At 48.4% G+C, this 16,063-nt stretch overlaps 1 protein-coding gene and 1 pseudogene across 4 annotated transcripts in view; both read right to left on the reverse strand.

The window, feature by feature from the left end:
* The window catches only part of Imp (IGF-II mRNA-binding protein), a 58,793-nt gene that overhangs the window by 19,285 nt on the left and 23,445 nt on the right, over positions 1-16,063 (reverse strand). For all 4 annotated transcript variants that reach the window (XM_077657899.1, XM_077657898.1, XM_077657900.1 and 1 more), the window contains 6 exons: positions 15,435-15,477; positions 15,160-15,254; positions 12,692-12,808; positions 9,408-9,867; positions 7,035-7,118; positions 6,145-6,273 (listed from right to left, as the gene is read on the reverse strand). In XM_077657899.1, the coding sequence (XP_077514025.1) occupies positions 6,145-6,273; positions 7,035-7,118; positions 9,408-9,867; positions 12,692-12,808; positions 15,160-15,254; positions 15,435-15,477 (928 nt within the window). The remainder of the gene's footprint in view (positions 1-6,144; positions 6,274-7,034; positions 7,119-9,407; positions 9,868-12,691; positions 12,809-15,159; positions 15,255-15,434; positions 15,478-16,063) is intronic.
* On the reverse strand, positions 3,558-4,419 carry LOC144123320 (uncharacterized; annotated as a pseudogene).

A 16,063-nucleotide genomic window follows, 5' to 3' on the forward strand; every position in this document is an offset into this window, starting at 1 on the left:
AACCATTTTGATATACTCCCATAAATTTAAAGCCAGTGTGCACAGCTTCATGAAACTTGGTATTTCTTCAAATGTCTGTGTTCTGAGGCTACCCTAAAAATTTCATTCAGATATCTCAAGAAACAAGAAAGCTGGTGTTCTTGCAACCTTTGAGGGCTGTTTTCTCGGAATGTATTTTTTGCCTGGCTTGGCTGCTCATTCTGGCTGCTGCTCGGGAACTCCTTATCGGATTTCCATGGTTTTTTTTTTATTCCATACCTGAATAAATTTCTGAGGGCAAGACAAGCCCGCTTTTTCAAGTTATTGTGTGAAATTTGTCATAAGCAATTAAAATTTGCCTAATGAAGGTCTAATTGGCAACACTAAATCCAGTGCTGTGCTAAACTTTTCCAGTAAGGAAATTTAGAAAAAGGGCTCTGTCTCACCCTGGGGCACCTATCCAGGAATGACCACAATGAATTTCACAGTGCCAACACTATTTTCAAAGAACTGGTGCCCACAGCTCCATGAAACTTGGTAGTTCTTCAAATGGTTATTTTGTGAGCCTACCCTGAAAATTTCATTCAGATATATCAAGAAACAAAAAAGTTTGTGTCCAAGGGTAGCCTCCCCCCTTAAAGCACTTTTATCTAAGGCAAACAGGTTGGTTTTGTTGATGTAATATAAAACAAAAACTTGACAAAACATATTTCTAGTTATCAACTCAATTTGCAGTATATTTACTGTTTGTCCAATCATCAAGCTCCCATCAAGTGATGTCATATCCACAGCTAAAAACCGCCACTGTATGACGACACCGTCAGCGCCATGAATTTGTTTTTGCGAGCTAATTAAAATATCAAAAACCGGAGTATACCGTATTTATTCGAATCTAGGCCGATAGTTTTTTTAAAAAAAACGAGATGTAGAACTCTTATGTCGGCTTAGATTCGAGGATTTCGTTTCGAGGTTTCGTATTCGTAAAATACGAATAAATGTAGCACGCAGGTGGCGCCCCCACAAAACGCCAACGAAAGACAGCACTGTAGCCGTTGCTATCCGTAGCCGATACTGATCAAAGCACACATGAGCACTGGCTGCCATTTTGGCCTTGTTCTGTTCTCGTGCGGTGGCGTGAGCACATTCGCAGCAGTGAAGTTTTCGTGCGTAGTTTTTATCACCAACACCATGGCACCAAACAGGCGGTGCCATTATAGTGCCGCCTTCAAGCGGAAAGTTATAGTCGCTGCAGAGCAGTCGTCAAATCTTCAAGCCGGGCGGGACTTCGGCGTGGATGAGAAGAATGTTCGCCGTTGGAGGGGGCAGCGTAACGAAATTTTTGCTTGCGCGGCAACGAGAACGGCTTTCACGGGCCCCAAGAAAGGCCGCCATCCAGAAGTGGAGGTAGCTCTGGCCGAGTTTGTGGAGACGCAGAGGTCAGCGGCACTTCCAGTGACCACGGAAGTGCTGCAAGCCAAAGCAAGAGAGCTGGCGAGAGAGCGAGGCGTCCCCCGGGAACTGTTCAAAGCCAGCCGGGGCTGGTTGCAGAAGTTCATGAAGCGCTTTGGCTTCAGCCTCCGACGTCGCACGTCCATTTGTCAAAAGCTGCCGGGCGACTTCGAAGAGAAGCTGATCTCATTTCAGCGATTCGTAATAAGGAAGAGGATGGAGCACGGCTACGCCGTAGGACAAATGGGAAACGCTGACCAGACGCCGGTATGGTTTGACATGCCAGTGGCGTGCACCGTGAACGAAAAAGGTGCCAAGGAAGTGAAAGTGCGCTCGGCCGGATACGAAAAGCAGCGCATGACTGTAATGCTGGCCTGCACGGCGGATGGCCACAAGCTGCCGGCGTATATAATTTTTAAGAGGAAGACTCTACCAGCTCGGGAAGTGTTTCCAAGAAATGTGATCGTCCGCGCCAACGAAAATGGATGGATGGCGAGCGATATGGTTGAGCAGTGGATCAGAATGGTTTGGCAGCGGCGTCCAGGGGCCCTCTTGGCCAAACGTTCCCTCCTCGTCCTGAACTCTTACCGTGGACACCTCAGACGGCGTAAAAGCTGCGCTTTCCGAAGCCGGTACCGACGTCGCCATCATACCCGGCGGCATGACAGGCCAGCTGCAGCCTCTTGATGTGTGCCTCAATAAGCCTTTCAAGGATCGGCTGCGCAAGTACTACGTGGAGTGGCTTAGTGAAGAGCGGCGCGAGCTTACACCAACAGGCCGAATAAAGCGCGCCTCACTGGGAGTTGTAGCCACTTGGATAGCTGCAGCCTGGGATGACATCCCAGAAAGCTTGGTTGCACGCTCATTCCGCAAGTGCTGCATCTCTAATGCACTTGATGGCAGTGAAGATAGTGCACTGTTCGAGGAGGCCAGCGATAAAGAAGTCAGCGATGATGACGACGAATGAGCGGGGGCTGATCCCGGGCTGGCGTTGCATGTCTCCTCGCCCAACGCCGCCTCTCCTCCTCCTCTTCTCTCAAAGCTCCTTTGGCAGCTTTTTTTTTTTCAACGGTCCCTCTCGGGGCCATCAATCACGCTTCGGCAGAGCATGCAGGCACGATGCTTCCCGCTGTGTCTCACTCGAGTTCCTCTCTCTACACCAAGTCGCCTATGCGCAGACACATGGTGCAGTCGTTTCGCGCCACGCACTTTCACGTGCACGGCGACGTAAGAACAGTCGTGTCGCGTCATAAAAATAATTGTGATAATGAGGTATAAACCGTGTTGTTTTTTCGGCCGGCCTACAATCGAGGTAAGTTTTTTTTTTTCTGTGGCCTTCAACTTTCGGGTCTCGGCTTAAAATCGTGGCCGGCCTAGATTGGAGTAAATACGGTACGCAGTAAGATCAAAGCTAATAGCATCACTATAACTCATTCTATGCAACCGATAGGCAAAACAATGCACTGAAAATGTGTTTCGGGGCCCCTTTAAGAGGAGAAGAGGGCCTTAAGGGGAGAGGCTCCTCGAAAAAACTTGTTTTAATTATGAAGTTAGAGGGCTGAAATTTGCACAGCTGGCATAAATTGAGCTTCTGTTTTTAAATATGTAATCAGTTTCTTGATAACTATAGAAGTTCAATTTTTATTCTCAATGAAATGTATAATTAGCTTCTTTTTTGTGCACACAATTTTTATTAGTAATCATTATTACAGAGAATTTTAAAACATCCTGGGTAGTTCATTACAAGCTGCAGAATGTTGAAATCTAGGTGAAATTATATTTGTCTGCATCTTTTTCAGCCAAAAAATTCATGAAAATTAGGGTGTCATTTTCTTTTGTACTTCAGTCTGTTGGTATGATGCTCTAATAAAAATATTGTAAGCCTAATTATATAAACTAGATTTCCACACTCTATGCACCCCAAGGAACATCTGTGCAAAACTTCATTGTGATCCAAGAAGTACAAGAGGAAAAAATTGTGTGCACAAACTTTAAAAACGGGCAAAAACACCAATTTGAGAAAAACTCAATTGAAAGTTCATTTGTATGTTGGGGGCCAAAATTTTGTCTCAAATCACATAAAACTTGGTGGCAATATAGTTTAACATGTTGGCCACTAGCCCACATGATTAGAACTCTCCTGCAGCATATGTTTGGCCCTCACGGTTCTTGCGAACGGAGTGCTCAGTGTGTGCTCGCTTCACCTGGCTGCGGCGATGAGACTTTGCTTCAGCAGTCAGCTTGGCAGACATCTTTTTAACTCTGCTCTGGTCACTTTCCAAGCTGAGTCTGACCAGCTGCTTAGAAGGGAGGATTCCCAGTTCTTCTAGCACCTTTTCGAAGCTGGAGTGGCCCCTGTTGAACCACAGGACTGCAGTCCGTGATGCGAATCGGCTCTTTGGACACAGCATCCAAATCTTGCTGTTGAGGGATTCAGCAGCGTTCCGAGTCTTCCCTCGCAAACAGCGGGTAAGCAGTTTCGAGTCTGTCAAGCGTTTGTATATTGGCAGCACTGCTTTTCCTTGGGCTTTGGTTAGGAGGGGGGTGTGGTCCGGAGCTGGTTCTCCCAGAGCTTGGGCTCTCTTCTGCCTGCACCAAGACTCATTCCCATCAGGGCAAAACCTGTGGCTGCTTGCACCATTGCTGGAGCACGAATGGAGGTAGGACGCCCAGATTGCACAGTACATGCCTCTTACACTGCCCCGGTTGCTTGTTATTGCAATCTGATAATAGTTTTGCAATTTCTGGATGGCCTTCTCACCAAGTTTCTGCCCACGTGGCAGTGGTGTCTTCAACTTCCTTAGTGCAGTGCCAAGACGTTTAGAAACGTGGTTTGTGCAGTCCTCTTTGGTCACTGCTGTCGGCCCATAAACCTGTGCGTGAGAAACTGCAGCATATGCCTTGCTGTCACCATCACTAAGAAAATGTGGTGAACCGCATGTTGTAGGACTGCGTCCTGCTCCAGATGCGTAGTGCTGCTTCTGTTTCCATTGCATGCGATGAGCACTCAACATTTTTTTCACACAAAGGAGAATGAAAGGCCTTCCATACTTCATCCTCTTCGTCACCAAGTGCTTTGTGGCTGCTACAGCCGTGGCAGTAGTTGGTCAGCACTTAGAAGTCTAGGCAAAGGCCAGTGTCCACAGAAATGGCAGTGCCAACACCGTTGTGGCTCTTGTGCCCACGCTTCTGCCAGGCTCCATCAAACATGACCGCAACGTCAGTCTCAGCAGTCTCCAATGCAGTTATCCGTCTTGCTTCTGCAAGATTGGTGGCGGCTGCTTTGGTGGCGGCGATGTGTATTTTCTTCGCTATGTTTAGGAATGTCTTATGGTGAAGTGGCTTTTGTAGGCCAAGAACGCCGCAATAATGCAAACAAGTGCTCGGTAGCCGTGCTAGGCGATGCAACGCGAGCGGATACGAAAGTGCGGAGGTGGCTCCACTACACGGCGACAGCCAATGGCGGCCTCGGGTTCGTGTCACGTGACAACAGGAGCGCTCCGCAGACGCGGGAAAAAAGCGTTTTCTTTATATTTTCTCGTGAAAATACGAAACTGACGGAGGTGCCAGTCGAAAGAAGAAGACTTAGCCTAAATTTTGCAAGTGGCCGCAATGGCGGCCGGCGCCGCTGCCATGAGCGGCGGCAGCTCAAAGATGGCCGAAATTGGGCAGCACGCGCGACTTTTCGGTCACCGCGGGTCATTTAGACACGTTTTTAACGAACTTCTCGTACAAATCTCACTTTCATATTTTGCTGCATGAAAGTAGGATGTTCAAAGATGATAAAACAAGCGAAAACAAAATTGAAAATTTTCAAAATAATGTCGATTTTTCGACCCGCGTCTCCCCTTAAAAAAATGTTTTGTTAATGCGTGCAGCAGCACTTTGGCAGGCACTTGGTGGCCGATCGCGGGCACTCAGAGTTTGATATATCCAATGTGAAGTTCATTATAAAAAAATACACTTTACACGCATAATGCTAGAACTTCAGAGTGTTCGAAATAAAGCATAATCTGCTCTATCCGAGTTAGGTATATTCGGGTTTGACTGCAGCAATTCAGCAAAGAAAAAGCTCACCATTTATGTTTTCCGCTGACCATAGTTAAGGAGAGACGCGGGTCCAAAAACTGGCATTATTTCAAAATTTTTCAATTTTCTGTTTTCGCTTGTTTTATCATCTTTGAACATCCTACTTTCATGCAGCAAAATATGAAAGCAAGATCTGTATGAGAAGTTATTTAAAAAAGCATCTAAATGACACGCAGTGACCGAAATAGTCGCACATGCTGCCCAATTTAGGGCATCTTTGAGCTGTCGCCGATCAGCAGACAATGAGCAGTAACATGAGCCACGCGAGAGAAAATAGCGATGAACCCTGCACCTAATTTCATCCCCACGGGTTTATTATGCAAATGGGCATTTTTGAGTTTTGTACGAGGTACGTGGCCAGACACATTTTCTCACAATCAGAAGCAGATTGCCACAACTGCTGAGAGGCTCGGCTGAACCATTCAGTGACAATCTACACAACTTGAATGCAACCCACTCCTTGCAGGAACACTATGCCTTTCACTCGCTAAAGGGCCACTGATAAATGGTTTTCTGTTACTCAGTGAGCATGGAGCACCCCTCATCCCTTTCGCACTGAACTGGTAGTGGCGGAACTGCACACAAAATACCACTACAGCGCCCCTCGCCTCCCTTGCAACTACTCACAGTCTGGCCACCCTTGCCAATGATGCGTCCCACTTGGCTGGAAGGCACAAAGATTTCCACCCTCAGGGTACCGTCCTGGTTGGCCACGCAGCCCTCGTAGCACACCTTGTTGAAGATCATGCTTTGCGCCTGCGATGAGGCAAGGGGGAGGGGAAAAAAAAAGAAAACTCCGCGTGAAGTACAAACACTCGTTTCTGTATTGCTCTCTCTCCATAGTCTACCACAGCAAGGCAGGTTTTGTTTCAAATGATGTGGTGCTAACAGCCATGCTAAGCAGAACTTAGGGTCACAAACAATTTCAATGCTGAAAACCAAATGTTGGACACTGATGGTGAAGATGGCAGGTGCATAAATCAGACAGCAAATTTAAAAGCCGCTTTTGGCAACCTACTACGCGACTCTACATCTTGAGCCCCAAAACCGCACATGCCTTACCTGAACGGGACGTTAGTTAGTTCCACGTTAGTTGGTCCGTTAGTTCCTTATGGAACTAACGGATGACGCCATAGTCAGTAGCGTGCGCAGCACTGACAAGAGCGATGATGGCAACGAAATCGCGACCAAGCAAGCGAGCCAGCGAGATCTGTTTGACGCACTCAACACCATGCAGTCATTCCTCGTGACGCATGATGACAATGTGGCCATACAACAAATTCAGAGTTGTGAGGATCAAGTGTTAAAAACTCCTCCGAGGCCGTAGACCAAGATTAGGCAACTTTTCCAATAAAACGCGGTTCCTGTGGTATGCACTTTTTTTGGCTGAGTTTTCCATTTTCGCAACAACGAAATTCTCGCCAGAACAAAAAAAAAATTACTGTCCCTGATGATTTCATAATTGCGGGGTTCAACTGTAATAGGCGTGACTGAAGTTGACAGACGAAATCACCCACCCTCCATTGAGACTCTGGAGTTCCAACAATGGTGACCTTCCTCTCGTGAGCATCAGCAGGGTCATCCTTGTTTGGTTGAGCAACCTGCGACAAAAAGAGGGTGCAAAGACAAGATGTTACTGCCGCCACAAACCATCCTTTAGAGCAACACAGCTGCGCTAACAATGGCACACATTTTCGAATCTCTATTACCGTAAAACCCGGAATATAGATCGAACTTTTTTTAAAAAAACCACGGTGAAAAGTAGACCCCCGTTTTATATACCGGTCATTGGCGGAAAAACTACGGAAGTCTTGCAACAATGGGCGGCTGAAGTCAACAGCCTCCATCACCATCGCCATCAGCAGCAATGGCGCCATTTTGCGTTTCTGTAGGTGCAAAGTGGAAATTGCCGTCGCCTTCAAGAAAAACACGATCGAGTACATGGAAGCTCACGGCAACCTGGATGGCACAGCGCGAATTTGGAGTATCCAAAAAGAGCATTCAGTACTGGCGGAGGCAGAAGCTGCGTATTACAACTTGCAGCAACCAGAAGAAAACATCATTCCGTGGGCGGACCGCAGCGTATCCAGAATTGGAAGGAAATGTCGCGCTGCGTGCAAGATCGCCGCCTGTGACTGCCGAATGCATCCGCGTGAAAGCGGTAGAGATCGTGCGTGCCTCTAGACTCACGAGGGCGCAATTCAAAGGCTCGCTATCCTAGGTGCGGCAATTCATTAAAAGGAAGGGCTTCGCTCTAAAAGGCGCCTGCATGCGTGTGCCAGAAACATACACGCGGGTCGATGGGTGCGCGATATTGTTGAAAAATTTGCCGGGTGTACATACGAGCAGCATTTAAATCAAAATAAATACTGTCACCATTGTGTAACCTGTCGAGTCGCATTTGTTTCAAGGTAAGGGTGTCTTTCGGTACTTTTTCCATTGAAAAGATTTTTTCCATTTTTAGAATTGGTTAGTTAGGGGGTCGACCTATATTCCGGTCCGACCTATAGTCCGGATTTTACGGTAGTTTTATTTCATCTTTGTCACTGTCCATCACTGACCCCAGCTTTGCATCACTGGTTCCTGTTATCGTTCAAACATGCATTCCGCACTAATGGCAAACTGGATTTAGTATTGCACCTTGCTAATTTTTTGTAACGAGATATCAGGGACACTACGGCTAATCTGCGTGCTTTTCTTTTTGTTTTTAACCGCATACTCGGCACTCATGGGAGTGTCGGTAGCTGACGGAGACCGCTGTTCCAATCAGAGAGGCACTGCCACTCGGAACATCAGCGCTTCCGGGGAGTGTCGGTAGGTGATGCGAGAGCAGACGCTGCTCACGTACAGTTCCCCTTTGGCTCTGCTTGACGCATTTGACATGTTGCACCGGCCATTTTGAACCTGTTTCTACTGTTGTGCTTCGTCAATCGTCCTTATTGCTCCGGGTGCAGTAAGCATTCGGCGCTCGTTCATGAATACATTCAAGATGGCTGTCATTCTTTGCAACGAAGAAACAAACTGCATGCCAGGCTGCAAATTTCGACATTTCGGGACAGGTGATTCAGGTGTGGCGGCTGCAGCGAGGCAAAATTTTTAGCAGTTCTGCATGATGTCACGGTACAGTTGTTAGCGAAGTGCGGAATTTCGGTGGATAATGAGGTTGGGACGCATGCTGTGGTACCTTAACAATGATGACGACAATAACACTAGAGGCTGGTTCACATGCAAGCGATTGAGTGGCACATCGTAGTGAAAAATTTTCAACTTGACGTTCGAGCCGCTGTAATGGCCTGACAAAGGTTTCTCAACTGTGGCGATAGGAATCGTGAGCATGTTCACTTGCATGTGAAACAGGCTTGAAGACAATGGCTAAAGTGTGGACGAGCAGCCCAGTGATGAGGGTGGGGGCGACTTATATTCGAGCCGACTTGCAATTGTGCAAATACGGTAGTGATCACAACATCAGGCGATAAGCGGAGTGAGTGTGTGCCTCCATTCAATGCCCACGATACGTCCTGCAAAACTGTCGATCGCGGAGTCTGCCATGTGCAGACAGCACTTAGTGCTTGAGAGTGCAGTCACTGCTCGTGCATTCATATCACCTGCAGTGGCATACGAGAGTTTTCAGAGCGCCCAAAATTCTGCTAATTCTACTCAATGCACTCTGGCCAAAAAATTTCGCAAATTCGCATCACCCCGCAAGTCATATCAGCCGTGATCGTACCAAGATTCTAATGAATAAGGGACCAGCGGAGTGTGACGGTAATAATAGTTACAGGCAGACTAGACTGCGCACACCTCTGCTAAGCAAGTGTCACAACTATGAGTCGCACTACACAGTGCAAGACCGACACAGAACCCGTGCAGCACTCTCTTTGAACGCGCACCTTGATGGAGGCCCCTGAGATCATGATCATGTCACGGATGCTGCTGCCCCCCGTGCCAATGATGGCGCCGACGGCTGCGTTGGGGATGTACAGGCAGACCAGCTCCCGGCCCTCGCCCCCCGGTCCGGCCGGTGGGAAGCCCATTGGGCCATGGGGGCCCCCCATGTAGCCACCTCCGCCAACGGCAGGTGGGTGAGGCCCACCCCCGTAGGGGCCCCCACCACCCCCGCGGTAGTGGGGTGGCCGAGCGGGCCCATGCATGGGTGGTGGGTAGGCCGACAGCATGGCCATTGGGTGCAGGCCAGGGAACATCATACTCTGGGGCGCCAGGGCCGCCAGGTCGCTCTCATACGACTGGCGCAGCTTGGCGCTCACCAGCTGCTCGGCCCGGCACACACCCTCAGGCTTGCCTTTGATGCTGATCACCCGCTCCAGGTGCAGGGCACTGCCATCGTGCAGGCTGAGAAGAATACGGCACACAAGGGTACAGTTGACAGCATTAAAAGATTTATAATAAAAGCAGGAAGAAAAATCTCTGCCTTTGTTAAGATCTGAAGGCTTATCACGAATAAAAACCACATTTTTCAAAGAAGCACTTCAATCTCTGGCATATTCTACTGCAGAGATATTACAAAACACCAAACAATCACAGGCTGTATCATTACGCATCCCTGCGCAAATCAATGTTGCCGCTCCGAGAATAAAGTTTCACTCACATCAGCACAGTACTTTCTGCCCAAAAGTACAAGACAGCAAACTGAGCCCAAAAAAATCTGCAGTGCTTTCACAATGCAGCTGTGCTAGCAAAAATATTGACTTGCACACCACTTACACATCTTGGCATCTACAGAACAGGGTTAGGCTGCAGCAAGTTTTTCTTCAAACCAACAGGAGCTTGAGTTTTTGAGCAAGGCATTTACAGTCTGAGCATTTGCGTCCCAACACAGGAGGTTACCGTATTTACACGATTGTAAGCCTACCCTTATTTTGAAATTTAAAATTCCGAAGTGAGGGGGTCGACTTACAATCGAAAACGAAACCTTCAACTGCCAATAAAAGCAAGAAAAACGATCTATCAGGGATGCTACTGCGAGGTTGCAAGTTCTTGTTTGCTCTATGGCTCGAAGCGTAGCATTCAGGTATTCCGCGGGCTTTTTGCCAAGGATTTTTCGTTTTTTACTTTTACTGCGCACACCGTTACCCGCCGCGGTGCTTCAGTGGTTAAGGCGCTCGGCTACTGATCAGGATACCCGGGTTAGAACACGGTGGCAGCGTTTCAATGGAGGCGAAATGCAAAGGTGCCCGTGTGCTGTGCGATGTCAGTACAGCACATTAAAGATCCCCAGGTGGTCGAAATTATTCCGGAGCCCTCCACTATGGCACCTCTTTCTTCCTTCACTCCCTCTTCCATCCCTTCCCACTGAGATTTGAGACAGATACTGCCCCATTTCCTTCCCCAAAAACCAATTTCATGTCATTTCACTCGCGGGAGTATCGATACTTAAGGAAGGGCCGCTGTTCCAATCGCGGAGTCTGCGCCAGCGCCCGGGAGTGTCGCTAGCTGATGGAAGAGCCGCTATTTGTTGGTTGCATAATACGACGGCTAGATGATTATACGCGTAACAACGGCGCTGCTGGGGAATGCCGATGTTTGCTGGAAGAGCCGATGCCCCGACACCGATCACTTTTTGTTTGGTGGTTCTTGGAGTTGGTGCATTTGACGCGACTGCCGGCAGCGTGCTTCGCCATGAGCTGTCCAGGTTCGAAAAGCATTCGGCGCTCACTCACTGCAGCGTTCAAATGGGAGGCCATCATTTACGCCGAAGAAACCAACAACTGCGTGGCTGGCCGCAAGTTCGACATTTCTGAACGGTTGGTGCGGGAGGGGCGGAAGCAGCGAGACAGAATTTTCGACTGCGACTCCAAGCGAAGAGGTTTCCGCGGGCCGAATTCGGGACGCTTTCTGGAGCTGGAGGTGAAGCTTGCAGCGTATGTCACCGAAATACTTGATCGGTCCCTTCCAGTGACATGCGAAATGATCACGCAACAAGGCCGGGTCTTCGCTGCGGAAGCTGGGATACCCCGAACAAACTTCAAAGCTAGCAGGGCTTGGCCTTCGAAATTTCTGAAGAGGGCTGGCTTCTCTTTTCGTCGGCGTACTAGTGTATGCCAGAAGGTGCCTGCTGCTTATGAGAAGAAAGTTCTCTCTTTCCATAGGCACTGCCTCAAGCACCGCGACCCGTGGCGGTACTTGCTCGGCCAAATCGGCAATGCGGACCAGACTACAGTCTACTTCGACATGACGACCAACACAAGAAGTGAGCGTGAGGGGAGCTGGCGAGGTTAAGCTTCTCACGACAGGAAATGAGAAACCGGTTCACTGTTATGCTATCATGCTTGGAAGATGACACAAGGCTCCGACCGTACACAGTCTTCAAAAGAAAAACCATGCCACTGGAAATGTTCCCGAAAAGTGTGATTGTGCGAGTGAATGAAAAAAGCTTCATGACAGACGACTTAGTTATTGATTGGTACCGTTGGGTGTGGCTTTTGAGGCCAGGGGCATCCCTCAAATATCGCAATCCGAACCTCCTCGTGCTGGACTCATTTCGCGACCACCTTACCACAAAAGTGAAGGCAGAGTTACGAAAAGAACATACAGACATGCTGGTGATTCCTGGCGGTCTGACGGGGCAGCTGCAGCCGCTAGACGTTGGCATTAACAAGCCATTCAAGGACTTGCTCCGGCGTGAGTATAACGAGTGGCCAGCGGCGGAAGGACAAGAACTCACGCCAACGGGGCACGTGAAGAGAGCCTCCCTGGCGGCTGTGTGCGGGGTGGGTGATCTCCGCTTGGGCGGTCGTACCACACGATGTCGTGATGCGGTCATTTAGGAAGTGCGGGCTTTCCATGGAGGACGATGTACTGTGGGACTGCAGCGGCGACGACGACAGCAGTACCACTGAAGACGACTCAAGTGAGGATGAATAGCCCATCTATGAAATAAATTTTTGTTTTTGAGTGCGTCCACCGACGTTTTTTTCGGACATGCGATTTGAGGGGTCAACTTACATTCGCGTAAACTTTTTTTTTCCGGATAAGCGATTTGAGAGGGGGGGTCGACGTAAATTAGAGTAGACTTACAATCATGTAAATACGGTACACTATCAATGGTTACAGCTAACAGTAAGCAGATGCAAAATGTCACGGCTCATAACTCTCATGTCAGTGAGCCCAGCAACAACAGGTGGCCAAGAGCGGCCTCAAACGTGTGCATCCTTACCTGGACACTGTGATCTTGGTGTCAGTCTGCTCCATGATGCGCTTGATGGTGTTGCCGCTCTTTCCAATTATGCGGCCAATCAGGTTGTTGTGGGCCAGGATCTTCAGAGGCACATCTCTGCACCAGCATTATCACAACAGGAGTGAGAGGAAATAGAAAGGTTCATTTCTGCACCAAATGCAAAGCCAACTAAATATCACACTGAACAATGCATGTCTCAACAGAGCACAGACATAACGTATTTACTCGCGTATAACCGGCACCAAAAATTGAAAAAACATTTAAAAAGTGGGGGTGCGGATTATCTGCGAATTTTTTTTCTTCTGGGGGAGGGGGGTTGGCTTCACGGCAATGCGCAGTGGCCTCTCCCGTGTAGTCTGCCATGCCCATCGTCATCCATGCTTGTCAAGCCGATAAGGGGCCAACGAAAGGCATAGCGAAATCCAAATTCATAGTGTTTATTCTTCCCTACACCACAGGCGACGTTTTCTTCAGCCAGCGTTGTTGAGCCTAGTGTCAGGCACTGTTTCGTGTGCTGCACCCCAGTTTGCACTGTTTGTCTGCTTCGTTTTGGTGTCATGAGTGCGACTCGGCGGCAGTGTTTCACATCGAAAGAGAAGCTAAAGATTATAGCCACTGTCGAAGAAATCGGCAACGGAGCTGCTGCGAGACAGCATCACGTCAACGAGTCGTGCATTCGCGACTGGAGGAAGAAAAAGAAGAGAGTCTTGAAACAACGAGCCAGGACAGGAGAGCGTTTTGTGGTCCGAAGACTGGCGCATAACCCCACCTCGAGACGCAGCTTGCCAAATTCACTGAGGAGCATGCCGTGGCCATGCCGTTTCGACTGAGATGGCGCAAATGGAAGCCCCGAAGTTGGCCCAGAAAATGAGCAATCCATGCCAGTTTCGTGCCGTGGATGGCTTCAGTGCTTCATGCGAAGACTGATTTTCTATGCGGCGGCGAAAAACCAAGTGCCAGCGGCTTCCTGACGCCTACAAGGAAAAATTGCTGAACTTTCAACGATATGTCATTGCACTTCGGAAAGAGCACCGCTATTTGCTGTCTCAGGTGAGAAACGCTGATCAGACACCTGTGCACTATGAGATGCCGATGGACATGACCATGGAAAAAAAAACGATTCCAAATCAGTCAGTGTGCTGACCAATGGAAATGCCAAGCTGCACTGCACAGTCATGTTATGTGCTCTGACTGCACCCGTATATGATTTTCAAACGCAAGATGCTAGTAGCACACCACTGCCCCCAGGAATTGGTGTGCGTGCGGAAGAAAATTCCTGGATGAACAGTGGTCTTGTAGGCGACTGGCTTCGAGTAATCTGGGAATGAAGACCAGGTGCTTTGTTGGCACGCGGTCCATGCTCGCCTCGCCATGACTGGCACCGACCTCGTTATAATACGTGGTGGCATGATGTCCACGCTACAGCCACTCGAAGTGTGCCTAAACAAGCCGTTCAAGGCTGTACGCCCAGTCGATGGCTGACTGCCTTTACGCCCTCAGACCGGTGGGACGCGTGTGAAGGGCCAATATTCCATTGCATTGCTGTGCCAGTGGATCGTGGAAAGCGATACCGGCCGACTTACTGCGTAAAAGCTTTAAAAGGTGTGCCATCGGTAACAGCTCCGATGGTTCCGAGAACGACTACGTCTTGGAGAGTGGCGGTGAAGCCTCGGATGGCAGCAGTGAGAGCCGTAGTTTGAATAAATGTTCTGAAAACCGAGTGTGCAGTTGAACCTGTCTAGCGCTCTTTTTTTTTTTTTTTCAGGTAAACGTGCGAGTTATACGCAAGTTTCTTTTTTCCGTGGAGTACAAAGTTAGGGGTGCGGGTTATACGCGAGTAAATGCGGCACAATTGCAGGAAATGTCACAGCCTAAACGACGACCATCCGATGCAACAGACCTCGGCAAGGCTATTTTGAGCAGTTTCTAGAGATGTCTAAACCTCTCTCTGTCTTTGTCCAGCCATACAGAAATCGGATCATTTAAATTCCACAACAGGCACCAGTTTATTGTAAAGCCGTTCTACGCTTTCTAAAGACCCCGGAGACTAGCAATTGCTGATCAAGCAGGCGCACCGGATCACGCCAGCCATAGAAGTCTCTAGACCCTAGATGGCTGTAACTAACCCTAAAGAAATGCTTTTACCATCACGTATCATAAGGATGGTGGCCCGTCACTATACAAGTGACATTCATCCTAAAAACCGGCTACCAATGAACAGATTCTCGCTGCCCTCAAGCATTTCTCCTGGTTTCACACAAGTGAAACAACTGAACCCATTTTTGCACTGCCAGCTGTGCTGGCAGCCTGTACACCTGCAAATAGTCTACTGTCTGAATCAGCCCTTGTGATAACAAAAAAATTTCTGCCGCAGTACTCTTTGCCTAAAGCACCCTTGAATCAGTGAGTCCGCACAACATTTGACAGTAGTAGATAGGGCTCATTACCCCCTGTTGGTGTTGCTGGCCTCCTGCTGCATCACTTCCAGGATCTTCTGGCAAGCTGTGGAGCAGTTGTCTGGGTTGCCATAAATTGTGATCACCTGCAGGAAAAGAACACAAGAGCACTGTCACACTCCAGTTCGCTCTGGATTGTTTCCAAGAAATTTCCGCAACTTCTTTGAACACAAAAAGATCTCAGCAGGAGGAGGCTACGCAATCAAACAACAAGGTCTTTCTCTGAGAACAGTTTAGCCTTCAAAACCAAGCCACAGCATTCATACCTTTTCAAGGGAGCCTGCATTCTCTTTTCGGTGGACGTCCACCCTGTGGAACAAAATGGACATTCAGGCAATGACTCTTGTGAAAGCACATGAAACAACACAGCAAAGCAAGCACTGGGTTGGCAAATGCACACTCACCATAAAATTTTTAGAATACAACTTTGCAGAGAGAATTAATTTTTTTACATCAAAAGTGTACAGCTTGAGATTTAATGGTGCACAGTGTAACTTGTACAATGCCAATTAGGCTGCATGTGTCTTTTCCAGGTTTCATAGAAAGCGAATTAAATTTTTTGGCCAATACTGCCTTCCATAAACTTTTGATGATAAATTTTATTGGCAGCTTGACCAAAGAGCGTCATGGCACAGGTGGGTTTTGTCTACATAAGACGCGGTCGAAAACCTATTTTTTGAGCATTTCCCCTGAGAGAAGCCAAGCAACAGGCAAGGGAAAGACTTGCACCCATTGCACAACCAACATAGTGCGTTCATATTACAGTAATCCCTCGTTATAACGAAACCGCTTTACTCGAAGTATTGCTTCATTCGAAATTTCTTTCGGTCCCGACCCAAACGCATCCATTTTAGGTCGCATTACTCGAAGCGCACGAAGAGCTTGACCCGTTTAA

This window comes from Amblyomma americanum, chromosome 3, assembly GCF_052857255.1.
Source record: "Amblyomma americanum isolate KBUSLIRL-KWMA chromosome 3, ASM5285725v1, whole genome shotgun sequence".
In the NCBI taxonomy this organism is placed as follows: domain Eukaryota; kingdom Metazoa; phylum Arthropoda; class Arachnida; order Ixodida; family Ixodidae; genus Amblyomma; species Amblyomma americanum.